Source organism: Equus caballus, chromosome 25 (assembly GCF_041296265.1).
Source record: "Equus caballus isolate H_3958 breed thoroughbred chromosome 25, TB-T2T, whole genome shotgun sequence".
Lineage (NCBI taxonomy): Eukaryota > Metazoa > Chordata > Mammalia > Perissodactyla > Equidae > Equus > Equus caballus.
The window spans coordinates 47,765,371-47,787,359 of record NC_091708.1 but is presented as its reverse complement, the minus strand read 5'-3'; the positions used below and the strand labels follow the sequence as shown (position 1 = coordinate 47,787,359).

The following is a 21,989-nucleotide window of genomic DNA, read 5'->3' as shown; positions in this document are numbered from 1 at the left end:
GCATGTGCACACACACAAACTCACATACAACCAGACATGCACTCTCTCACACTGGCACTCATACTCCCAGCAAACTCATCCCTGTGCCAGCATGCGCATTCAGCAGCGCAGATGTGCGGTCCCCACGGCTTTTCGGGCACTGTGATGGCAGTGCCAGCAGAAAGAGAGGGAGGCCAGCTACAGAGCAGGGCCCTGGATCGGCACTGGGAACGGGTGCAGTGGGCGTGGAGCTGAAGACAAAGCCGTCAGCTCTGGGATGGACTTAGCCTGGCCCAGATAGCCAGTTCCCAGCAGCAGAGAGCTCTTCTGTGCCCTCTCATGGTCATCCCGTGACCAGGCCATGGGCCAGACTTTCCTGTCTCCCTACCCCTATTGCTGACCTCTCTCAGTCCACTGAAGCTTTGGCCCTGGGCTGAGCACTCTGTCCCAACTATGAAGTCCCTACTGCCTCCAAATGTGCTTCTGCAACGTGCCTCGAGGCTCAGCTGAACCCTGGCATGACCAGACTCCCCACAGAAGCCTTGGCCCCGCCTTCACCTTTTCTCATCACAGACACTCCCCTTGACCTCTGTCCCAATACCAAAATCTCAAAGTCATTTTTGGAAACCGCATGAAGTCTCTTGGGCTGCTGAAGCACCACCTAGAATCTTTTGGCTCACAAAATTCATTTTTGAAAAGCCGTGTGTAAAATAGACATACGGATTCCTTACTCCTGACTCACAGGCTTTGCCCAGGAAGGGGCTCTGGAGCCACCCAAGACTGTCAAGGAGCAAATACCTACAGCAGAGCCAATCCCCCCCACGATGTGAAGGCAGCATGTTGCCACACCTTGCTCCTACTCAAACTGGGAGAAGCCGTGGAGGCTTTCCCAGGTGAGCCCTTTGCTCAAAGGCTCCTGCAGGAGAAGGGAGACATTCCCTCTGATCACAGCTCCTGGGGAGGACCTGTGTGCTAACAAGCTCCAGCCAAGGCAAGGGGCCCTCTGAGGAAGCCTCCCAAAGGAGTGCCCTGCTGAGGGCCCAGCCATGGGATGCTGTAGCAGCCCCACTGCCACCCCACAGTCTGTTCCCAAGAGCCTTACGCAGCAATGGAGATGTTCGCAGCAGACATGGGGCTGACTTCAGCCACTTCTTTGGCCTTTTGCAGAGCGAGCTTCTGATTGGCTGCTTCTTCCATCTCCTCTTCATCCTGTTTGAACAGACAGAAATGTGGAGCCAGCCTTCAGAGTGCTGCACTCACTCTGACACCATCAGCTATTCCTCTGGAGCCTCCAGGCCTTTCCTGCCCTCTGGACCTGGAGACAGGCAGCTGGCTCCTGCATCAGCACACCCACCCACGCTCCAGCACTGAGCATCAATTCCACATGAGCGCTCTGGTAGCCTTCAGAGAAGGGGCCCCCTTCTATGCCTGCTGCTCAAGGTGATGGTCCCCAAGGTTCCCGCCTCAACACCCTCTCCCCATGTGCCATGTCCTAGGGCACTCACCAGCTAATGACTCCACACCTACGCTGGCACCCTGATTGCTCTCCTGAGCTCCAGCCCCCAGGACCCCACTGCCTAGGCATTTCTGCATGTTTGTCCCACATCACTTGAGACTCATTCTGTCAAACCCATCCTGCCTCCCACCTCAGGAGTACCTGTCATACTTGAACGAAGTCAGCCTCTGCCCCAGAGCTGTGAGCAAGGACAAGGGGCAGGACCCTGCACCTGAGCCTGTGTCCTAGCCCAGCACTGCCCACAGAACCCATCACCAGGAGCACGTCCAGCAGGACCACCTCATGGCCTCTGAGCTTTTCCATCTAGACCCATCAGATCACATCTGTGATCTCTAACCTATCTCTAACTGTGGCTGAGAGGAGTCCCTCCCTGTTCCCCCCACACTTGACAGCCACGTGCAGTGCCTGGCCCTGTATTCACCACCTCTTCCTGGAAAGGACTCCCATGGCTTTGCCACCGGGGCTGGCGTGTGCTCATATGTGCACACATGTGTAGACACCCTACCCTGCTTTGCCCCCTCCATAGGAAGAGGAGTGGACATCTGGACAGATCCCCTGGCTCTGACCCCACATCACTAGGCAAAACCAACATGCTCTGGATCTAGATAAATAGCTCCAAGTCGAGTCCATGGGCCCTGGGAGGGAAATGAAGGCTTCCATGTCGTCCAGCTACACCATGGGACCACCATTATTTGCTCCAAAACCCCAATCCCAGGCCCACCTGGCTTCTCTGGGAGATAGCATTCCCAACAGGTCCCAAAATATCCTTGAATCTGCTTTTAGAAGCACAATAATGGCAAAAACTAAGTCCCCTGTTAGCTGCTGCAGATTTCCCACCATAGAGAAGAGACTTTCAAGCTTTAGGTCTCAGAGAAGAGGCAAAGCCAGATCCACCATGAGACTCCCCTTTCAAGGTCCTTCCTCAAGCTGTAGACTCCACCCTGGTTACCGCTCTCGGGGGCAGAGGACGTCTCTAATCACTCCAAAGGGTGTTCTTCAAACAAACTCAATGAGTTTATTTCCACTTCAACAAATAAATGAGGCTACAATATATTTGTGTGAACATAAAGGAAGGAGAGTCAAGCCCCACCTTTGGGGCTCTTGGCCAGCTAAGGAAAGGCCGCATAGGCTGCCACAAACCTGCCCAACTTCCAAACAAGAGGGAATTCCTGAATTAGGGCAGTTAGGCCAAATGAGCCACCACTCAGGGTGTCTGTGCATGGAGACAGGGCTCCAAGGATGCTGCTTCCTCGGTGAGTCCTCACTGACAGCAGAAGCTGAAGAGACAGTGAAGGCTTCGAGCTCAAACTCACTCCTGCCCCAGGACAGCTGGTGCCCAGACCACTGCTGGGCACCCTCAGTTCACATGGGCCCAAAAATCCTGACACCAAGAAGTGCTCTGTGGTTCACAGGTGCCCCAGCCCAGGCAGCCCAGTTAGGGGCCCAGGCCCTTCTCCAGCCACTCCTGGACAGTGAGGCTCGGCCTCGGCCTGGGCTGACAACAGAAATAGGCAGGCCAGTGGGACTCCCAAGTCCTCAGAAGCCAGTGGCCAGAGCAACAGAGGAGTCTACACCCCCAGGGACCACCACAGGCCAGGCCTGGGGTTGGGGCAGGAGGAAGGCTGAGCAGAAGCAAGGAATGTATGCTGCGTGGGCCTGCCTCTACCCAGAGAGCTGGGGGCAGCAGGGGTCCCTGCACAGCACTCACTGTCAGAAGCACCATGGTGCACCTGCATCTCTGCTGCCAGCAGAGATGCCCTTGAACCTGCCTTCCTCAGAGAAGGCCCGAGTCAAGCTCAGCCCCAGAAGGGTGACGGGGTTGCAAGTCTTGGGATATGCTAGACTGGAGCAGACTGGACTGTGTCAGATATGCACAGAGATGTGCATAGGTACAAGCACAGGCAAGCATCTGTCAGGGATGGTGGGCACGAGTCCACAGACGCACACTTGAAGGTGCACATGCAGGCACATGCCCAGCGTACAGAGCAAGCACAGGGTGTCTGCAACGGGGGCAGCACCTTCTCCCAGATGGCCTCACCAGGAGGCAGTGCCCTCCTGCTAGGAGCCGGGGCTCATCAAAGCCCAGGCCTGAGGCTGAAACAGCGGGCAGCCCAGCCACACTATGCAGGGCCATGAGGGTGAAGGCAACCAAGTAGGGGGCTTTGTCATCTGGAGGGAAACCACAGGGGAAGATGTGTGTAATCACATCCCCCACCAGGTTCAGCGATGAGAGATGAATATTAGATGACACCCACTGGGCACAGCCTAGAGAATGAGCTGCCCTGCTGCGGCACAGATGTGCTGAGAGGGGGCACCAGCCAGGCCCAGCATCTGAGGACAGCACCACCCAGTGACCACCTGAGCTCACCATCCACACCTGAGACTGACCACAGGGGCCCCTCGCCACCTGGAGGTGAGCACAGGGGCCCTCACAGCCCTTTAGGCTCTTCAGAGCTGCACTTTCCCTAGAACCCACCTCATGCATCCCTCTCCCTTCTGAGGGGACACCTCCCCTCACCTCACTCAGCCACAGTGATTGGTGCATCTCATAGCCCCTCACTCTGAGGCCAGGATAGCCTACCCCAACTTCTCAGGGCTCTCTCTGGGCTGCATCTCCTGTCAGCCACCTCCAGCTCCCCATATCTCCTCCTGCCTTTCTAGCCATTCCTCCCAGATCTCGGCTTCTCCAGGAGCTGTCCTTGCAGTCATCTCCCCCCTAGCACATGTCTACATGCTTCCTCAGCGCCATTCCCCTACACCCCTGAGTGACAGCCTAACTTTTGCCTGTCCAGTACCCTGAAGAGACTACCCTGGACAGCAGTCACACAGGTCCTTAACCCAGGACCTGGACCAGCTTGTGGCTCTCCATTCTCATCGAGAGCAACAGGGACTGATCCCTCGCCCCTCCCTGCACTAGGTTGCAGGTGGCATCCCTACTTACATACCTTGGTCAGCTCCTGGGCATTGGCAAGGTTGTCCACAGCGATGGCCAGGAAGACATTCAGCAGGGTGTCTAGTTGGCTCCAGCTAAGGAAGAGAACGCTTCTGCCCCCACTCCCTCCCACATGGTCATACCACAGCTTCCCTCATGGAAAATAGGGGCCCCCATTTCCCCAGATCTTGACCAGCCTTCAGCCTCCTTCCCTTAGCATCCACAGCCCCCTTAAGTCCCCTGACCCTTTAGGCCCCTGTCAAGCCCAGACGCAGTCCAGCCCAGCTACCAGGGCTCTGTGGCCCCCTGGTCTCTGCCCAGCCCTCCTTCACTCTGGCTCATCTCACTCAACCTCCCCTGATACCCACAAGGACCCCCTTCCCCTAGCCCAGCTCTTCAGAGCTGACTTCCAGGGCCAGAACTCAGAGTCTGTAGTGGATTAGTTCACCTCTGCCACCTGGGAGGTCACATGGACTGTCTACTTCTGTCCCCACCTCTCCCTGATTTCTGGCCAGCACAAGAAGCCTCCTCCAACACCTCCTGCTTTCATGGGTGCCACATGGGGCTCCACCATCTTTGGCTGAGCAGAGACCACCTAAGACACACCACAAACATGCAAACTCACACATGACCAGCACCTCCTGGGCTTCAGGTCCTAGGTTCAAGGAGCCTGCATGGCTTTTTCTCCTGTCCTTTTCCAGAGTGAAGCCCTGGACCCTCTCCCTCAAGGTGCAGAGCAGCAGGAACAACATCTGAGCTGTGCTGATGGCAGACAGCACTGAGTGTGCAGAAGCAGGACCCCCTGGACCACCTCATCCCACTGAGCACCCCCAGGAGCCCCCTGACGAAGCGCTACTACGACCTCTTAGAAATGAGGTGACAAAGGCCACAGAGGATAAGTAACTTGCCCAGGGTTCCAGAGGCAGAAGGGCCTGTGGTGAGCTGTTCCTCCCTGCCCCGCCCTCTCGCACCTCTCCAGGATCAGGCCCTCATGCTGCGCTGACCTGAGTCACTTCCATGTTCCGGCTGCTGGAGCACGGCTTCCCGCAAACTCATCTCAGTGCTGAGCAGGACTGTCTTCCCTGTGCTCCCCAGAGCAATGCCTCCCCAGAACCATCCCTCCCCAGCCCTCCTGCCGTGCCTCAGCACTGTGCCTGCAGACCCAGGCCCTCTCCAGGCCTCTGTGGTTTCCCTCCTAAGTTATCTCATTTCTTGGCACGGCAGACATTTTGGATCAGGCAATCCTTTGCTGCGGGATGTTGAGCAGCATCCCTGGCTCTGCCCACTTGATGCCAGCAGGACCTTCCCCCTCAGGCACGACAACCAGACTGTCTCAGACACTGCCAATGTCCTCTGGGGGCCCAGTTGTCCCGTTAGAGCCCTGCGCTCCATGTGACTGAGCCCTTTCACCACAGGCCTGGGGACTCAGCTCCTGCAGGTTGCAGCCATCCTCCCAGGAGCTCTGGGTCTGTGTGAGTGAGGCTCGAGAGCCTCTGCGTCTGTGTGAGGCTCGGGGCAGCCACATCCCAGAGCTCCGCTTCGCAGGCAGGCCTGCTCAGGGCTCCAGCCACACTCACAGGACACAACGCTGGGGCCGGACCACCACCTCCTGGCACTAACCACAGCCACGGACACCCTCAGAGGCCTTGCCACACTCAAAGGACAGAACTAAGGCCACACCCCTCAGGGCCTAGCCAGAGGGACAAACAATGCAGCAAGAGTGACTCTGATTGGACAGGACAAGGAGGCCTGAAGGCTGACACACCTAGCCTGAGTACACAGGGTCAGAAGCAGCTGTGGTGCACATGGGACACTGCTTCATTTCAGGGCAGGGGCACCTCCTTCTGGACAGCAGCTGCTCCTCCCGTTCCCCACCCGCCCCACCTCCCCCACACCCCCTAACCCCCCTACCCCCATTTGAGGCCAACACTGCAGGCTTCTTCCCTCTCTGACAACCAGGCTGCCACTTCCTGGTTTTCTCACACAACAGCCCCCAGGTCTCACCTATCTGGTAAGCACATCAAACAAACACTGCCCCCTCAAGGTCCCTGGCTCCCCCTTCCTGGGCCTCATGCTCAGCTCCCCTCATGCTCAGCTGAACCCCATCCTGGGGTCCCGGACCTCAGCTGTGACGTTACACAGGGCTGAGAGATGATGCAGTGCCTGCTGAGGGCTGTAGTAGGAGAGACAGGCAGATAGAAGCAAAGAGAAACAGGCCTGGAGTGCTACAGGTCACAGACTGGCGTGAGAACCAGCGAAGCAGGCAGAGACAAAGAGGGACAGACAGAGCCAAGTGGCCAGTTGTGCGAGGAGGGAGATAAGGAAGAGCTGGTAGGTCAGCCTGGGAGAAGAAAACTCAGTTCCTCTCCAGCTCAGATCTCTCCTCCAGGCTCTACAGGATGTTCTCCAGCAGCAGTTCTCAAAGTGGGGTCCCCAGGCCAGCAGCACCAGCACCAGCACCCCCGGGAGCCTGTTAGAATGCACATTCGTGGGCTGGAATCTGGGCTTTGACAGCCCTCAGGGGACTTGACTCTAATGCGTGGATGAGTTGAGAACCTGAGACGCCCCTCCTCGGCCTGAATTTCCCACCCCAGCAATGGGGCCACATTCACATCTTCCTGGCCTGGCCCCCACCCCACCTGCATCCTGAGCCCTGCAGTCTCCCTTCCCCACATGGCCTGCCTGAGGCAGAGCCGCCACTGCTGCTGAGCTTGCCCTGACCCTGCAGAGACCCCCTTCCACATAAGGTCCTGAAACACAAGCCTAACTGGCATCCTCCACAGAAAACTCTCCTTTGATTTCTCTGCAGGAACCATGTTTTCAGCAGGGGAGGTACCAAAACTTAATTATTGAATTAAAGTGGAAAAAAACCCAACAACCTGCTGTCCTCAATGTTTAAAGCCCTCATCTTCCCAGAGTCCACCTTGAACCCCCCTCTGACGGCTCCATGGGCAACTCATGCCTCTATCAACCTGAGCCCCCACAGCCTCTGGATCCCCCAAGCACAGGTGGCCTCGAGAATGTTTGCCATCTGGACTCCTCAGGCCATCTCCTCTGAGGGAGGAGTTGCACAGTGCACACCTCATGAGAAGACGCCCCTCATATTTAGGACCAACGTGCCCCCCATCCCCCGAGGGGAAAAAGAGAGAGAGGCAGGCCCAGGCCAAGCACTCTCCCCTGTACCCAGCCCCATAGAAGGATACAATTTCCAAACAGCGTCAGGACGATGAAGTAGAAGGACGAGAACATGCCTTTGCTAACTCCGCCCTGCGACTCAATCCCATGATACATCACTGCATTCCAGTCCTCTCCGGTCAGGATCTGCAGAGGAGAGCAGTGCAGGGCACGCTGGCATGGCCATCTCCATCCACACACACCCGCCCCTACACATGCACATACACCTGCTTGCTCGGGGTCTAGACACAGCTGCATCCCAAGAGCCCGTGGGCACATGCATGCACGCACACACACAAACATGTTTTTAGAGGATGGTGCTGCTGGAAGTAAGGTGGCCCAGGGTCCTCCAGAAAAAGTTCCAGAAGGTCATGGTTACTGAGCTGGGTCAGGCCTTAGCAGATGAATATGCTCTAGATTTTCAGCCAACAATGGAAAGGGAGCTCCAAGCAGGAGAAAAAGGTGAACAAGGAGGAGAACCACAGCAACGAGCTAGAGAAAGGAAGCAGGGCGGGGAAGCAGAGCTTCCCCGACTCCCCGAGCTGCCTAGGTCACTGGTTCACAGTTGAGGAGACTAGGTTCAGAGAGGGGCCATGAGCTGCTCAAGGCCAGACAATACCGGCAGGCCCTCTGACCCTCCAGGTTCCTGTACCGTTGGCCAGTTGTGCAGGCTATGAGGGCTGCTAAATGCAGCCCTTGCCCCATCAGGAGACACAGGTCTCGCTTTGCCACGTGTATTTGTGGGAAAGCGCAAGAGGATAAAATAACAGACATTCCTGTGTCCGCCACTTATGAAAATCGCTAACATTTTGTCACATTTGTACCAGGTCCCCTGGCAGAGATCACTCCTGAAAGGCAACCCCAATCATGGATCCGGCGAGGGTCCGTGTCTTTTTAGTTCCATACCACGAGACACACATGTGTCTATGAACAAATACACCATGTGTGTTTTAAACGTGCACGAGAAGGAATCTGACTACATATATCATTCTTCAACTTGCTATTTTCATTCACTATTATATCTTTGAAGTTTATTCATGTTAACACATATAAATCCACTTATTCATGCAAACCATTGCATAGTGTTCCTCCAAGTTATTTATCTATTTTCCTCCTGATAGGTACTTCAGTGGTTTCCAGGTTTTTGCTATTATGTCTCATTGTGCACACATGAAAAAATTGTTTAGAACTGGAATTGCTGGATAGTAGGTTATGCACATCTCTGACTTGACTAGATGTTTCCAAAGCAGTTATCCCAAATTAAATTCCTGCAAGCAGTATAGGTTGCTTTTTCCACCTATCTTCACAACATCCTTGGCATTGTCACATCCTTGGATAGCTGCCCATCTGATGGGCCGAAAGGGCAAGCTGGTGAGGTTGGACGTCTTCTCATGTGGCCAGTGGACATTCAGACCTCCTCTTCTGTGGCCTGCCCTTCCAGCTCTTTGGCTCATATTTCTGCTGACTCCCCTTTTTCTTACTGACCTGTGAGACTTCCCATGTGTTCTCAGATACACCAATCCTCCATCTGCAATGTTTAGTGGGAATGTCTGCTTCTAGTCTCCTCTTTGCTTTAAGTTATTCTTGTAATATAAAAAAGTTTAATGTAGTCAGATGTATCAGTCTTTTCCTTTTTTCTTCTTTTTGCACCTTGTTTAAGAAATTCCTCTCCATCCCAAGGTCATAAAGATATTTTCCCATATGTTCTTCAAATTATTTTAAAGTTTCGTTTTTCACATTTAGGTTTCTAACCCAACTGGAGTTTGTGGGTGCTGTTGTGTGTGCATGGGGATGAAGATCTACTTTTTCCCATATGGAAGATCAATTTCCCAGACCAATTTTCTGACTATCCCCTCCTCCCCATTGATTTATATGCCATCTTTCTCACAAAACCAACTTCCTACATAGGCTTGGCCATGTTTCTGGGCTCTCTAGTCTGTTCTTTAGATATTTTGACTTTATATCTCACAATTTCATTACTGTAGCTTTATAAAAAGTCTTAATATATGGTGGGGAAATCCCTCCTTCCTGGATTATCTTTGCTATCCTTGGACATTTACTCTTCCACATAATCAAGATGCTAATTCCAAGAGCAGTCTTGTTGGAATTTGGATCAGGACTACATTGAATTTGTATATTAAATTAGGGGGAACTGATACCTTTACTATATTAAGGCTTCCCATCTATAAATATATCTATCCATGTATTCCGTTCTTTAGGTCCTTTAATAACAATTTATAATTTCACTCATGAAAGTCTTGCATGCTTTTTGTAGATTTCTGGGTACCTTGCAGTTTTTGTTACTACTGTGAATGAAATCTTTCATTTTAATTCGAATGATGTTGTTATATAGAAAAGTCGTATTTTTGTACGTTGATCTTGTGTTCAGCAACATTGGTGAATTCTCTTATTATCTCTTGGATTTTCTTTGTAAACAATCACATCATTTTCAAATAATAGCAATCTTGTCTATCCATTTCCAGTCCTTCCACTTCTTTCTTTTTCTTATCTTATTACACTGTCTTCAACTGTCTGAATACTAGGCATCCTTGTTTTTCCTTCAATATAATTCTTTCAATCTGTATTAGTCTGGGTTCTCCAGAGAAACAGAACCAATACGAGATATATACAAGTAATTGGATCATGTGGTGACGGAGGCCTAGAAGTCCCAAGATCCACAGTCCACAAGCAGAGATGATAGTATAAGTTTCAGTCCAAGTCCAAAGCCAAGAGAGGAGACTAATCTCCCAGCTCAGAGACAGGCAGAGAGAGCCAATTCTCCCCTACTCAGCCTTTTGTTCTGTTCAGGCCTTCAGCGGATTGGATGAGGCGTCCCACATTAGGGAGAACAATCTGCTCTACTCAGTCTACCAATTCAAATGCTAACCTCATCTGGAAACACCCTCACAGACACGTTTAATCTAGGCACCCTGTGGTCCAGTCAGCTGACACACAAAGTTAACCATCATACAATCTTTCACCTGCTATGCTTGCTGTGGTCTTTTTAAAGTAAAGGTTTGATTGAGATATAATTCAGTCTTTAAAGTGTGTCATCCAGTGGTTTTTAGTATATTCACAGGTATGTGCAACCATTACCACAGCCAATTTTAGAATATTTTCATCCCATCAAAAAAGAAACCCACTAGCTATCGGCCCCCTAGCTGTGGGGTTTTTTTTTAAGTCCTATCAATTCTTAGTATATGATGTTTTTTATCATCACATCAATGTTTTATCTTTCTACATCTATTGACATGTTTATTTTTCTCTTTTAACCTGTAGAGATAGGGAAATCACACTGACAAATTCTTGCGTTACTGGGATAAACAAAGTTTAGCTATGAGGTTCTATTTTATACACAGTAGGACTTGATTTCTGAATATTTCATTTCAGATCGTTTGCATCGACCTTCACTGAGCAAACATTTAGTGTGCCTGCTCTGTCAGGCAATATGCAGGTGCTTAGGATTGTGAGTGGACAAAACAAAGACCCTGCCTCATGGAGCTCACATTCTGGGGAACAGCACCCTGAATCTGGTGTTTATCATTCCCAGGCAAGCTTTTACACTTTTACTGTATATATGCCATAATCGATATTGTTTTGTAGGTTTTCATCCTTGAATAAATTTTATCACATGCTATATATTACTCCAAATCTTTTTTTTCCTCAACATTATGTTTGCGAGATTCATTCATGTTAACATATTTAAGTCTAAGTCCTTCATTTTCCCTGCTGTACAGACATAACACACTTTGTTATCCCTTCTCCTGATGATGAACATTCAGGTGACTTCCAGTTTTTTGCCGTTACAAATAATGCTGCTGTGATGGTCTCACATGTCTCTTGTGCAAATGAGCAAGAACTTCCAGAGCACACAGCTACAATAGGAACTGCTTACACACAAGTTCCAGTTCTCATCCAGTGGACTAGATATTATGAAATTGCTCTCCAAAGTGGTTCTACCAACCCACCAACAGCACAAGGGAATCCTCATTTCTCCACATCTTCTCGAAAACTTGATATTGTTAGATTTAATTTCAGCTAAACTGACAGGAGAAAAGTTTGTCTCATTGTGGGTTTAATTTGCATTTCCCTGACTACTAGTAAAGCTGATAATAGTTTTTACAAGTTTATTCATCAGCCTAATTTCCTCACCCATAGTTACCCATTATACCCTTTGCCCCTTCCTACTACGTTATTCGTCTCTTCTTATTGATTTGTGGAAGTTCTTGATATATTCTGGACAATGATCCTTTGTGGGTTATTTGCTGACACTAAGGAAAATGTCTTCTCACAGTCTATGACCTCTTGGGGTTTTTTTTTTTTTTACCCTTTTATGTTGTCTTTTGAGGCACAGAAATTTTTATTTTAATAGATTAGTCAATCATGTCATTTATGACCGTTCCTTTTCTCCTCTTCAAGAAGGCCTTCCTTGCCCTGAGTTAATAACATCACACTCCTGTACTCCTGTATGCTCTTCCAAAATTTCAGATTTGCTTTTCACATTTAGATCTTCATCCATCTGAACTGATTTTCAAATCTGGTACAAGGTAGACATCCAATTTCATGTTTTTCTCTATGGATAAGCAAATTGTTTCCCACTGTCTGAAATGACACCACTTGAGTTTTCTGTATATACAAATATTTCATCTGTAATTGATGACATTTTTCTTTCTTCCTTGTCAATCCTGAGAAATTTTATTCCATTTTTCTTGTTCTACTGCACGAAGACCACCGATAGCAGCATAATCTGCTAAGAGTTCTTATTTGGAAGGAGTTTTGGGTTTTATCATGTGATTTTTTTTTGAAAAAACACTTATTATGGACATTTTCAAACATACACAAGGTAGAGAGTGTAATGAATCCCTACATACTCATCACCCAGCCTTGATGATGCACACAACCTGCCGATCTTGCTTCGTTGGACCTCTCACTCACTTGGTGGTTGTGTTTTCGCTATAGTTCAAATGCTTTTTCTTTCTTTAATCTGTTAAAATGATGAATTACATTAACAGACTTTCTAATGTTAAATCATCTTGCATTGCTCGGATGAATTCAAGTTGATCATAAAAGTCATTTTTAAGCATATGCCGATCTAATAAGTTATTTCCCACAGGATGGTTTTGTCTCTGTGTTTTTGATGCTGATCTATGTTTTTCTTTTCTTACACTGTCCTTGTCTAGTTTTTTCATATCAAGGTTATTTTATTCTAGCCTCATAAAATGAGAGGGGTGCTTTCCTTTTCATCTTCTCTGGAGTGGTCTATATAAAATTGTCACAACTTCTTTCTTAAACATTTCCTAGTGTTCACTTGTAAAACTAACTAGATGAGGTGGCTTGGGTAAGTAGACTTTTAATTATTCAATCTCTGAAATAGTTCAGGTTTCCTGTTTCTTCTTGGGTTAGCTTAATGTACTTTTTTCCTCCTAAATCATCCGCCTTACCAGATGTATAACGTGGTACTCTCAGCACTGGGGGGCGGGGGTGGTAGAGCCCCGTATCTGTGTGCAAACGTGTCTTTAGTTCACCTCACGCTGGACTCACAGCTCTCAGGACCAGAGTTCCAGGCTAACAGGGACTGTCCTCCAATATTTTAAAGTTACTTTCCCAGACCTTCTGGCATCATTGTTCACAAGAGGCTTGCCATCAGACTGTCATTCTTTTGTGGGAAATCTGTCTTTCTAGAGTAGTTTTTAAGATTTTCTCTTTATCACAATGTGTCTAGGTCTGGAATTGCTTTTGTTCATCCTGCTTGGCCCTCGGAGTACACACTTGCTAAGACTGGTTCCGAAACAACGTTGGCATCATTTTGCTCACACCAGATGTCTGCGCTTCATCTCCCTGCCGCAGCTGCTCTGCTCCTCCACATCTCCCAGCTCACCTCTTCTCTCTTGGATCATGTCCAGTGTACAGCACACCCTTTATTTTTTTTATTTAAATAGCTATATTTTTCATTTCTAGGATTTCTACTTAGTTCTTTTTCATGTTAACCTATTCTTGGTTCTTAGGTGTCTTTCTTTTGTAATTTTATGTTATATGCTATGAGTTCTTCCTTTAACCCTTTGAAGATATTAAGCACATTGAGTTTAAGGTGACCTGTATTTGTTCTGTTATTTCTGTTTCTTTAGGACTGAGCTCACCTTCCCACTGTGGGTGTTTATCCCTCTGTTCTTTGGGCTCAGCTTTCACCACAGTTTAGTCTACAGAGTCACCATGAGCAAAGTTGAAGTTGTTTTCTGCAGCCCCATTCAGAAACAGGGGCTCCCACCCTGGGGTGTCAGGTCCTCAGTTTAGCAGTACCCTGTGAGAGCTACAGACCTGGCCTGCCCAATGTCTGCCCTTGCCATCTTCTGAGCTGCCTCTAGCCATAATCAGCTCTCTCTCAGCTCTCCTCAGCCTCCTTAAAGGGCCAGACACTTCTCCCAGAGCTGAGTCACTGAGGCACACATGGACGTTTCTGACGCCCAGTGCGGAGGGTCTCTGCGTCCCTTACCACTGTGCCATTTCTAGCCCACAGAGATTGTTTTCTGCTTGGCTAGGTCCTTTTACTTTCTAAATGTATTTATTATCTTATTGCTGTGTTCAGAGCAGAGGGAGTATGAGGTCTAAATGAGAGCATCATCTTCTCAGAAGAACCCATCTTTCTCTCCTGACTTTGACCTCTTCTTCCACTCTGGTTCCCACACCACCACCACTAACCATGTTCAGGTCCTTTCTTGTAACAAACACAACAGTGCAGGGCTCTACTGTCAATCACGTGACCTCCCTGCTTTGGAAACTCTACAACAGCTCCCACTGGACCAAAGGCGCATGCTTGGCATTCAAGGCCATCCGTCCTGGCCCCCCCCCCCCACCACAGCTCCCAATGCCTTCTGTTACAAACCGTCACAAATTGTGTGCTCTTGCCACCCCAGACTCTGCTCCCCTCCTCACTGCTTTGTCCAGAATGCACTCCGGCCCATCCCTTTGCCTGACATTCAAGACAGCACAGACAGAGGGAGTTCCTCCCGTCACCGAGCAGACACACTACTCAGGAGATGTGGCCACCCTCTGCTGGAAGTCCTGGCTTGGAGACCAGTTATCTTTGTCCCCAAAGGCACAGATCCTCTTACCCACTAAGTGCTCAAAAACCTTTAGGAGACCCAGTTTTGGAAGGCACCAGCCTGTGAGGGAGCCAAGGCTTTCAGCGTATCAGTCAGAGAAGATGAGAACAGCAGTGAGCTGACAAGCATCCCCACACTTAGGAAATCAGAGCAAGGGAGAAGTCACAGAGTGACTCAAACTTGAGGTCAGAGAGGAAGCGGGGATGAGAACAGCACAAGGTCCTGATGGCCAGGAGCAGAAGTGCCTCTGGGAGAAGAGCTCACTCTGCTTTGCTGTCACTGAGGGCTGAGGGGCTGTAGGGTTCCAACCCAGGACGAGAGACGGAGATAGTCGTGGGGGCCATGTGGTGCGGCCCAGATAGTTGTGGGGGGCTTGTGATGCAGACCAGACAGTCGTGGGTGGTGTGTGGTGCAGACCATTGGGACTGAATTACTCCTTTGTAGTCATCTGGTTTAGTTTGAATGGTCTGTGAAGAGACTCCCTTCCTTTGAGAGAGTGGGACCAAAAGGATCCCCCTCCTTACACCTTACACACGTTGTGAGCTCCAGGTTTGGCCAGGGGTAGCGTCAGCAGTCCCAGAGGCCATGGCGCCAAGCTGAGGCCTGAGCACATGCAGCCTGTTGGGCTCCATCATGGGCGAAATGACAACGCACCCCAGTCTGCTCCTCTCAGACGTGCATCCCAGGGGGTCTCATAGGACAGAAACGTTTGGCAGGATCACGTCGGTGAGGCCAGCCATGGGCAGCAATGGGGGCCGTAGCCCTGTGAGGGGAAGTGCTCACACAAGAGGGCCCTCAAAAGGGCCCCCCAAGAGGGCAGAGTCCTTGAGCTGCAAGGGTTGCAGCATACAGGACTCGAGCCGATAGCCTCCCCCCCAAGCAGCAGCGGGGGCCCGTTTTCCAGACACAAAAGAGAACTGAGGGGCTGCTGGGGCCCGAGACACTAGAGGGAGAGGTCTAGGGAGAGCTCTGTTGTTTTATCCTCAAAGGTTAAAAGACAGACATGACTCGAGGTCTAGGGGCTGAGAGATAAATTTTGCAGCTTGAAGCCCAGTGGCTGCTGGCCAGCTGAGCTCCCCAGGGAGCTACCCTTGCTCCTTGGATGGCACCACAGCATCGGGCTTCACTCCTGGCCCAGACTTGCAGGCAGGATCCCAGGAACGGGAGGTCCACACTGTGGAGACCATCTATGCTTGTCTCCTACTTGCTCTCTTCTGTTTTGTGGAAAGTTCTGTCCAAGATGTTGGCTGTCTGGGTTGTGCTGAGGCACTCAGGAGGGGCTGACAGGGAAGGCTACCTTCCCAGCACCTGGGAGAGCTGAGCAGGCCAGGAGCATGTCAAGAGCCAAGAGCCTTACCTGGAAGACAGTGAGGATGGCAGCGGGAAAGGTGTCAAAGTTGGTCGTTGGAGTCTCATCTTCAAAGTTGAACCTGAGAAAAATAAAAAATTTTAGGAAGAGGCAGCTCCATCAGGAGCCCAGAGGACCTGGCACCTCGTAACACTGCTTGTTACAGGCTGCAAAAGTGGGCTGCATTCTCAGTGTCACCAGCCTTCTTCAAGGACCTTCAGGGAGGGAAAGCAGGTGGAGGAGGCCTGGGGCAGCACTGTCTGCTCTGAGCTCTGCCTCCCCTGCCGGCCTCCCCAACCTTATACTCCCCACTCCTCGGCCTACTTACTGTCCCCCAAACAGCTGCATGCCCAGCAGAGCAAAGACCACGATGAACAGGAAGAGCAGGAAGAGGAGGCTGATGATAGATTTCATGGAGTTGAGCAGAGACACCACCAAGTTCCGCAAGGAGTTCCAGTACCTGTTGGGGCAGACAGGATCTGATCCTAGCCCTGGGTCGCTCCCAACCAGGGCATGCCAGCTCCGGATGCTGACTTCACACTCGTCCCGACTCTCTGCAGTCATACCCGTGGCTTCTGGGACCTTCTGAATCCTGAGGCCCCCACACCTAAATGTGAAGCTACCACATATCCTGGACTTCTCCACCTAATAGCCCCTGGGCATGGCAGACGATGTGTCTGGTGCTGGGCACCCACATCTCCCAAACCTGCACCCCTGTCACTCTCCTCAGCAGAATAGTGCATGTCCCCTCAGGCAGCTGCGCCTGACCCCAGACTTGACCCTTGGCCTTTCCTCGCCTTCACCTCTCAGCACCCAAACAGCCTCCAAGTGCCTCAGGCCAGAGCGCTGTGAAGTGAGGACCACGAGTGTTTGTCACAAGCCCACTATAGAAGGAGCCACACAAAAACAAAAATCAACACCACTGCCTAAAGTGTGGTCTCCCACACGGAGAGCCTGGGGAGTGGTGCACAGGGAAGGGTGGTGTGAACCTTGGTGCAAGTGCCCCTCTCACCAAGGACCAGGGACACTCCGCGTGGAGTGTGTGTGGAGCAGCACCGTGACAGTCTATTTCCCTGGTATCCCACAACGCCCTCCCCCTCCATCCCACCACTCAAAGGCTCCTAGAGGTCAGAGACTGTGTTGTTCTCACTCAACTGAACTGCCCACAGCCCAGCTGCTGACAGCTCACCAAGTGACTGGTGCCCTCAAGTGCTACCCTGTCTCTAGAAAGCTCTTCCCCAAGAGAGCCAGAGCATACTGCTTCCCCTCCAGGCCCTGGAATCAGTCCCAGCCCCCAGGAGACACACCACATGCCTCTGTGCCTTTGCACGTGCTGTTTCGTGACCTGGAATGGGGAGGAGGCAGGACAGACGGCAGTGTCCCTGTGCTTACCCTACCATGGGGCATCTCTGGGCCCTGAAATTGTGCCCTTCTCCCTGTCCTGGTGTCACAGAGGCCCACCTATCCTCCGTGGGTTCTCTCAAGAAGTGTGCCAGGGCTAATGGAAGATGGGCTGGAAGACTCTGGAAAAGCCTCCTCCCAGGACAGGAAGTGGTCTATGCCAGCCCACCTCAGGACAGGGCCACCTGCTCTCTGGGAGGAAACAGAGCCCCAAGACACCAGGCGCCACAACCAAGGTGACGGCAGCCCTCCGGTCACTTTCTAGAGGCCCTCTCAGCAGCATCTCACACAAAAGCAACAGAGGACCAGGGCATGCTGCACAAAATGCCCAGCAATGTTTGTGGACAAGCTGAGCCAAATTCCTGCCAAAAACTTCTGCAGTTACACTTTTGTGTCCTCAAATGGTCTCAGGTTTGGATTTAAAATGAATCAGAAAAGACCAAGAGAACTTCAATCTATCCTGGGAAGATCAGTGGGGTTCTGAGAGGCTATCTTGGTCACTGGAGGGGTGACCTAGAGCCTGGGGTCTCCTACACAGGCTCAGTGCTGACAGCTCTGCTCCTTGGGTCCTGCAGTGCTGTGATCCAGGCTGCCAGGGACGCTGCACAGAGACCAGTGTTGGAATGTGTGTGGGCTCCAGACTCCAGCTGCTCATGGTACAGGAGCCTCAGAAACTCAGGACAGGTGAGCCGACAGCAGCCTGGGATCCCTGCCATGGTCTCTGGCCACAGCTAAGACCAGCTGAGTGCAGAGCAGCCTTTGCTGTTGATGAGACTGTCACAGATGAGGGTGTTCTTCCTCTCCTTCACTACAACTCTGGCAGCAAGGGGGAGAGACTTCTGTCCCAGCTCTCCTCTCACTGCCCTGGGCCTTAGCCTCCTTGTAGGCAAAATGGAGCGACTCGCTTCCAGGGTTATGTAAAGAATCAAGTGGGATAAAACTGAAGACATGGTCATGTGGCTGTCATTTCACCAAGGTTCAGACATGGCAGGGTCTGGCACAGGGTGGAGAAAGCAAGTCTGGGAATGGGAGCTGGCAGGCGCCAGGCTGGCTCAGGTCACAAGGTCAGCGCCATCTCAGGCCAGGACAGCTGAGGCCTCCCTCCCTCTCCAGGGGCGGGGCTGCAGGGTGGGTGGGCAGACAACATTCACGTGATAACTTCTATTTTCTCTATTAACTTTGAAGCAAAATCGCCCTTTGAAAGCTGACAGACGGGATTGCTGGTTTCAAGAGAGGGGATGGTATGAAATTATGCATTATGAAGCTAACAAAAGAACTAGAAATCCTGCTGGCAGCATTGAAGTGGTCAGGAATGACCTTGAGGATGGACCTGGCCCCCAACTAGGCCAAGATGAAGTTGTGCTGAGCTGGTGCCCTAGCACCGGGTGCTTAATAACTGTTTTTTGTATTTAAACTAATTATAAGCCACAAAAAGATTGCAGACGGCTGAGTTGAAGACTGGCACCACGAATTCCTAGGAACAAGAATGCTGTGCTGTCCAATCTCACACATTGCCTGCACCCCCCCAACTCCCCCTCACCCAGGAGCACACAGATGACATACTTTGTGACTTTGAAGATCCTCAGCAACCGGAGTGCCCGCAGCACGCTGATCCCAAATGAGGTTCCTGGCTTTATGGCAGCCCAGACCACTTCAAAGATGCTCCCCACAATGACCTGCAATGGAGATGGGTCAGCCTCAGGTGCTCACACACTCACGCTGCATGTGCATATCTGTGTGGCTGCCTCTCTCGGTAAGCATCCACTCTGACTCTCCCATCTGCAGCTCCAGCCAGATAGGATGATACAAGGCACGCGCCTTGCCCTGAGCTCCTGAGCCTTCAGGGGCTGCAGACACCACCAGTGCCACTGCCCATCCCCCCCTGCCCCAGACACACTAGAAAGACGTGTAGAGTGAGATTAGGCCTGCTGGTTTCCTGTCAGATCTTAAAGCAGCCTTGGCCAATGCTTCCTTGTGCTTTGTCACAGCCAGGTGACCCCAGCAACTTCTCAAACACCTCTGGGGCGAAGCAAAGCATTTCAGACAGCCTCAACTATTAGACTGCTTTCTCACAGAACACAGAATCTGCTTCCTTTTAACTTCCTCCCCCTGATCCTGCCACTGCTCTTAGATGTTCAGATTCACAAATTGCATCTTGACTCTTGTCTTCTCCCAATGACCAGGAGCCAGGATGTGCTACCAAGAACAGACTGTGGCAAGGCTGCCCCTTTGTTTCACTGACAGGGTTATCTCAGGCACTGCCCATGTTGGTGGACTAAGACTTGCGAGCAAGTGGCATGCCCCTCCTGCTAGATGTTCCTCAGATAGGCTCTGAGGCAGGGCATCTTGATTAGTGTCTGGTGTGAGGGACTCATAAAGGACAGAGCAGTGAAGGTGGAATACAGCAGACCCCTCACCATCTTTCCTCTGGACAGGACACCCAACAGGGCCCAAATTCCCTCCCAGGCCACCACATCTCATGGGGCACACCCTGGGCTTATAGTCAGCATGAGTGCCCATGTCCTCTTATGTGTGTGGCTAATTCTCATTTCCTCTAACCCAACTTCTGCAATTGGTGTGGGAAACTCAAATGTCAAGTATTAATCGCTTAAATTCCATTTTACTGCAGTTAGCTCAATCATTATCCAAGGTTTCAGTCATTTCCTGATCAGCTTAACATGAACATTCTCACCAAGAAAATGGTGAATTTGCCGGGACAAAGGTCTTGGTACATCACTGGAGACTCTCCTACAGTTAATATTGGCCCATTAAGCTGCAGGTCTGGTTTGGCGGTTGCACCAGTTATGAGTCACCCCAAACGCACAGCCATCTGCTGCACATTTCTCCACCTTGAACACAAAGACATCATTCAGGGAATATCGGATGTCCTGCTGATGTCTAGATATACCAATTGCTGCAGTACCTGTTATAACCCTTGCAGTACAACAAATGGGACAAGCTTGCCACAATCTGTTCTGGGGGACCCTGACCACCACCACCAATTTTTCTCAGCACTCACAGAGCACCCAGATGTTTGCCCAGGGCTGAAGACTGTAGTTTTCTAAAGCTACTTTCTTCTCCTTATCAGTCTGCCAGCATCTCTCCTATTTTCCATTAATCCTCAGAATTTGTTCCCATTGGTTGATGATGTAGGTGGCCTCTAAGATGGCCCCAATGGTCCCCATTGCTTGGTGTTCATGCCCTTGTATAATCCCGTCCCCTTGAGGATGAGTTGGACCTAGTAACTCACTTCTAGCAAATAGAATATGACAAAAGTGAAGGGACATCACCTCGGAGATTAGGTTATAAAAAGACAGTGGTACCCTCTCAGCACTCTTGGCTTTCTCTTGGATCACCAGCTGCAGTGTTGTGATGACACTAGGGCAGCCTGTGGAGAGGCCCACATGACCAGGAGTAGAGGCCTGCCAGCAACCATGTGAGTAAGCCTGGAAGCTGACTTTCTGAGGCCTGTCAACAGCCGTGAGTATGAGCTTAGAAGTAAGTTCTTTAGCCCCAAATAAACCTATGGTGACTGCAACCTCATGAGAGACTTTGACCCAGGGACACCCAGTTAAGTTTACACCCTGATTTCTAACCCGACAAAATGAGAGATAATAAATGTTTGTTGCTTTACGCCACCAAGCTTTGGGGTAATTTGTTACACAGCAAGAAAAACCAATACAGATTTTGGAAACAGAAGTGAAGTGCTGTGCAATAAAAACCTAAAATGTGGGAATGGCTTTGGACCAGAGAATGGGCATTGAGCAGCATATTAGTGAAAGCCTGAAGTGCTCTGAACACAGTATTCATAGAATTTTGGACTCTGAGGATGCTGCACATAGGGGTCTGCAGGAAAGTGAGAAGAATCATAGGAAACTAAAGGAAGGGAGTCTTGTTGTGTATTGGCAGAAAGTTTAGCCACACTGTTGCCTGCAGTTAAGCAAAAAGTGAAAAATGTGCTTAATCAACTGGCAGATCTAGCTGAGAAGATTTCCAAGCAGGGTGCTGAAGACACACCTGGTGTCTTCTTGCTACTTATAGTCAAATGTGAGAGGAGAAAAACTGAGGAAAGTGCTGTTAAATAAAAAGAAGGCAAGACTTAACTAGTTTTGGAAATGCTCAATTTCCCAGATAGCAAATGATACCAAAACTAAGAAATGGCATGGCCTAAAGATGAAGCCAAGGGCATGACTGTGACTTTTAAGATCCCCAAAAGATCAAAGGTGGGCTCTCAGAGCACTACTCAGTCACATTTGCAGGACCTTCAAAAAGCTTGAGGGTGTGCCTCGACAAACAGCTCAATGAAGTGGCAAGTCCTCCAGGACACTAAAGTGTGTTGATCTCAGTCATCTCAGCAGGAATACAGGCAGAGAAGGGTTAATCTCTACGAGAGCTGTGGGTACAGCTTTTGGCTAACGGAGCAAATGCCAAGAAGATTCACAACATACCCATAAAGTTCTTAAAAGACTCCCATTTGCAGAAACATCACCAGCTTAGTTGAAAGGGAAAGAGACAGCACAAAACAAAAATAGCCTTCTG

At 50.5% G+C, this 21,989-nt stretch overlaps 1 protein-coding gene across 10 annotated transcripts in view; it reads right to left on the bottom strand.

The window, feature by feature from the left end:
• Nucleotides 1-21,989, bottom strand: part of CACNA1B (calcium voltage-gated channel subunit alpha1 B) — a 198,347-nt gene that overhangs the window by 100,183 nt on the left and 76,175 nt on the right. For all 10 annotated transcript variants that reach the window (XM_023629527.2, XM_070251837.1, XM_070251830.1 and 7 more), the window contains 6 exons: nt 19,014-19,126; nt 16,378-16,509; nt 16,059-16,131; nt 7,631-7,748; nt 4,441-4,508; nt 1,082-1,188 (listed from right to left, as the gene is read on the bottom strand). In XM_023629527.2, coding sequence (XP_023485295.1) covers nt 1,082-1,188; nt 4,441-4,508; nt 7,631-7,748; nt 16,059-16,131; nt 16,378-16,509; nt 19,014-19,126 — 611 coding nt within the window. The remainder of the gene's footprint in view (nt 1-1,081; nt 1,189-4,440; nt 4,509-7,630; nt 7,749-16,058; nt 16,132-16,377; nt 16,510-19,013; nt 19,127-21,989) is intronic.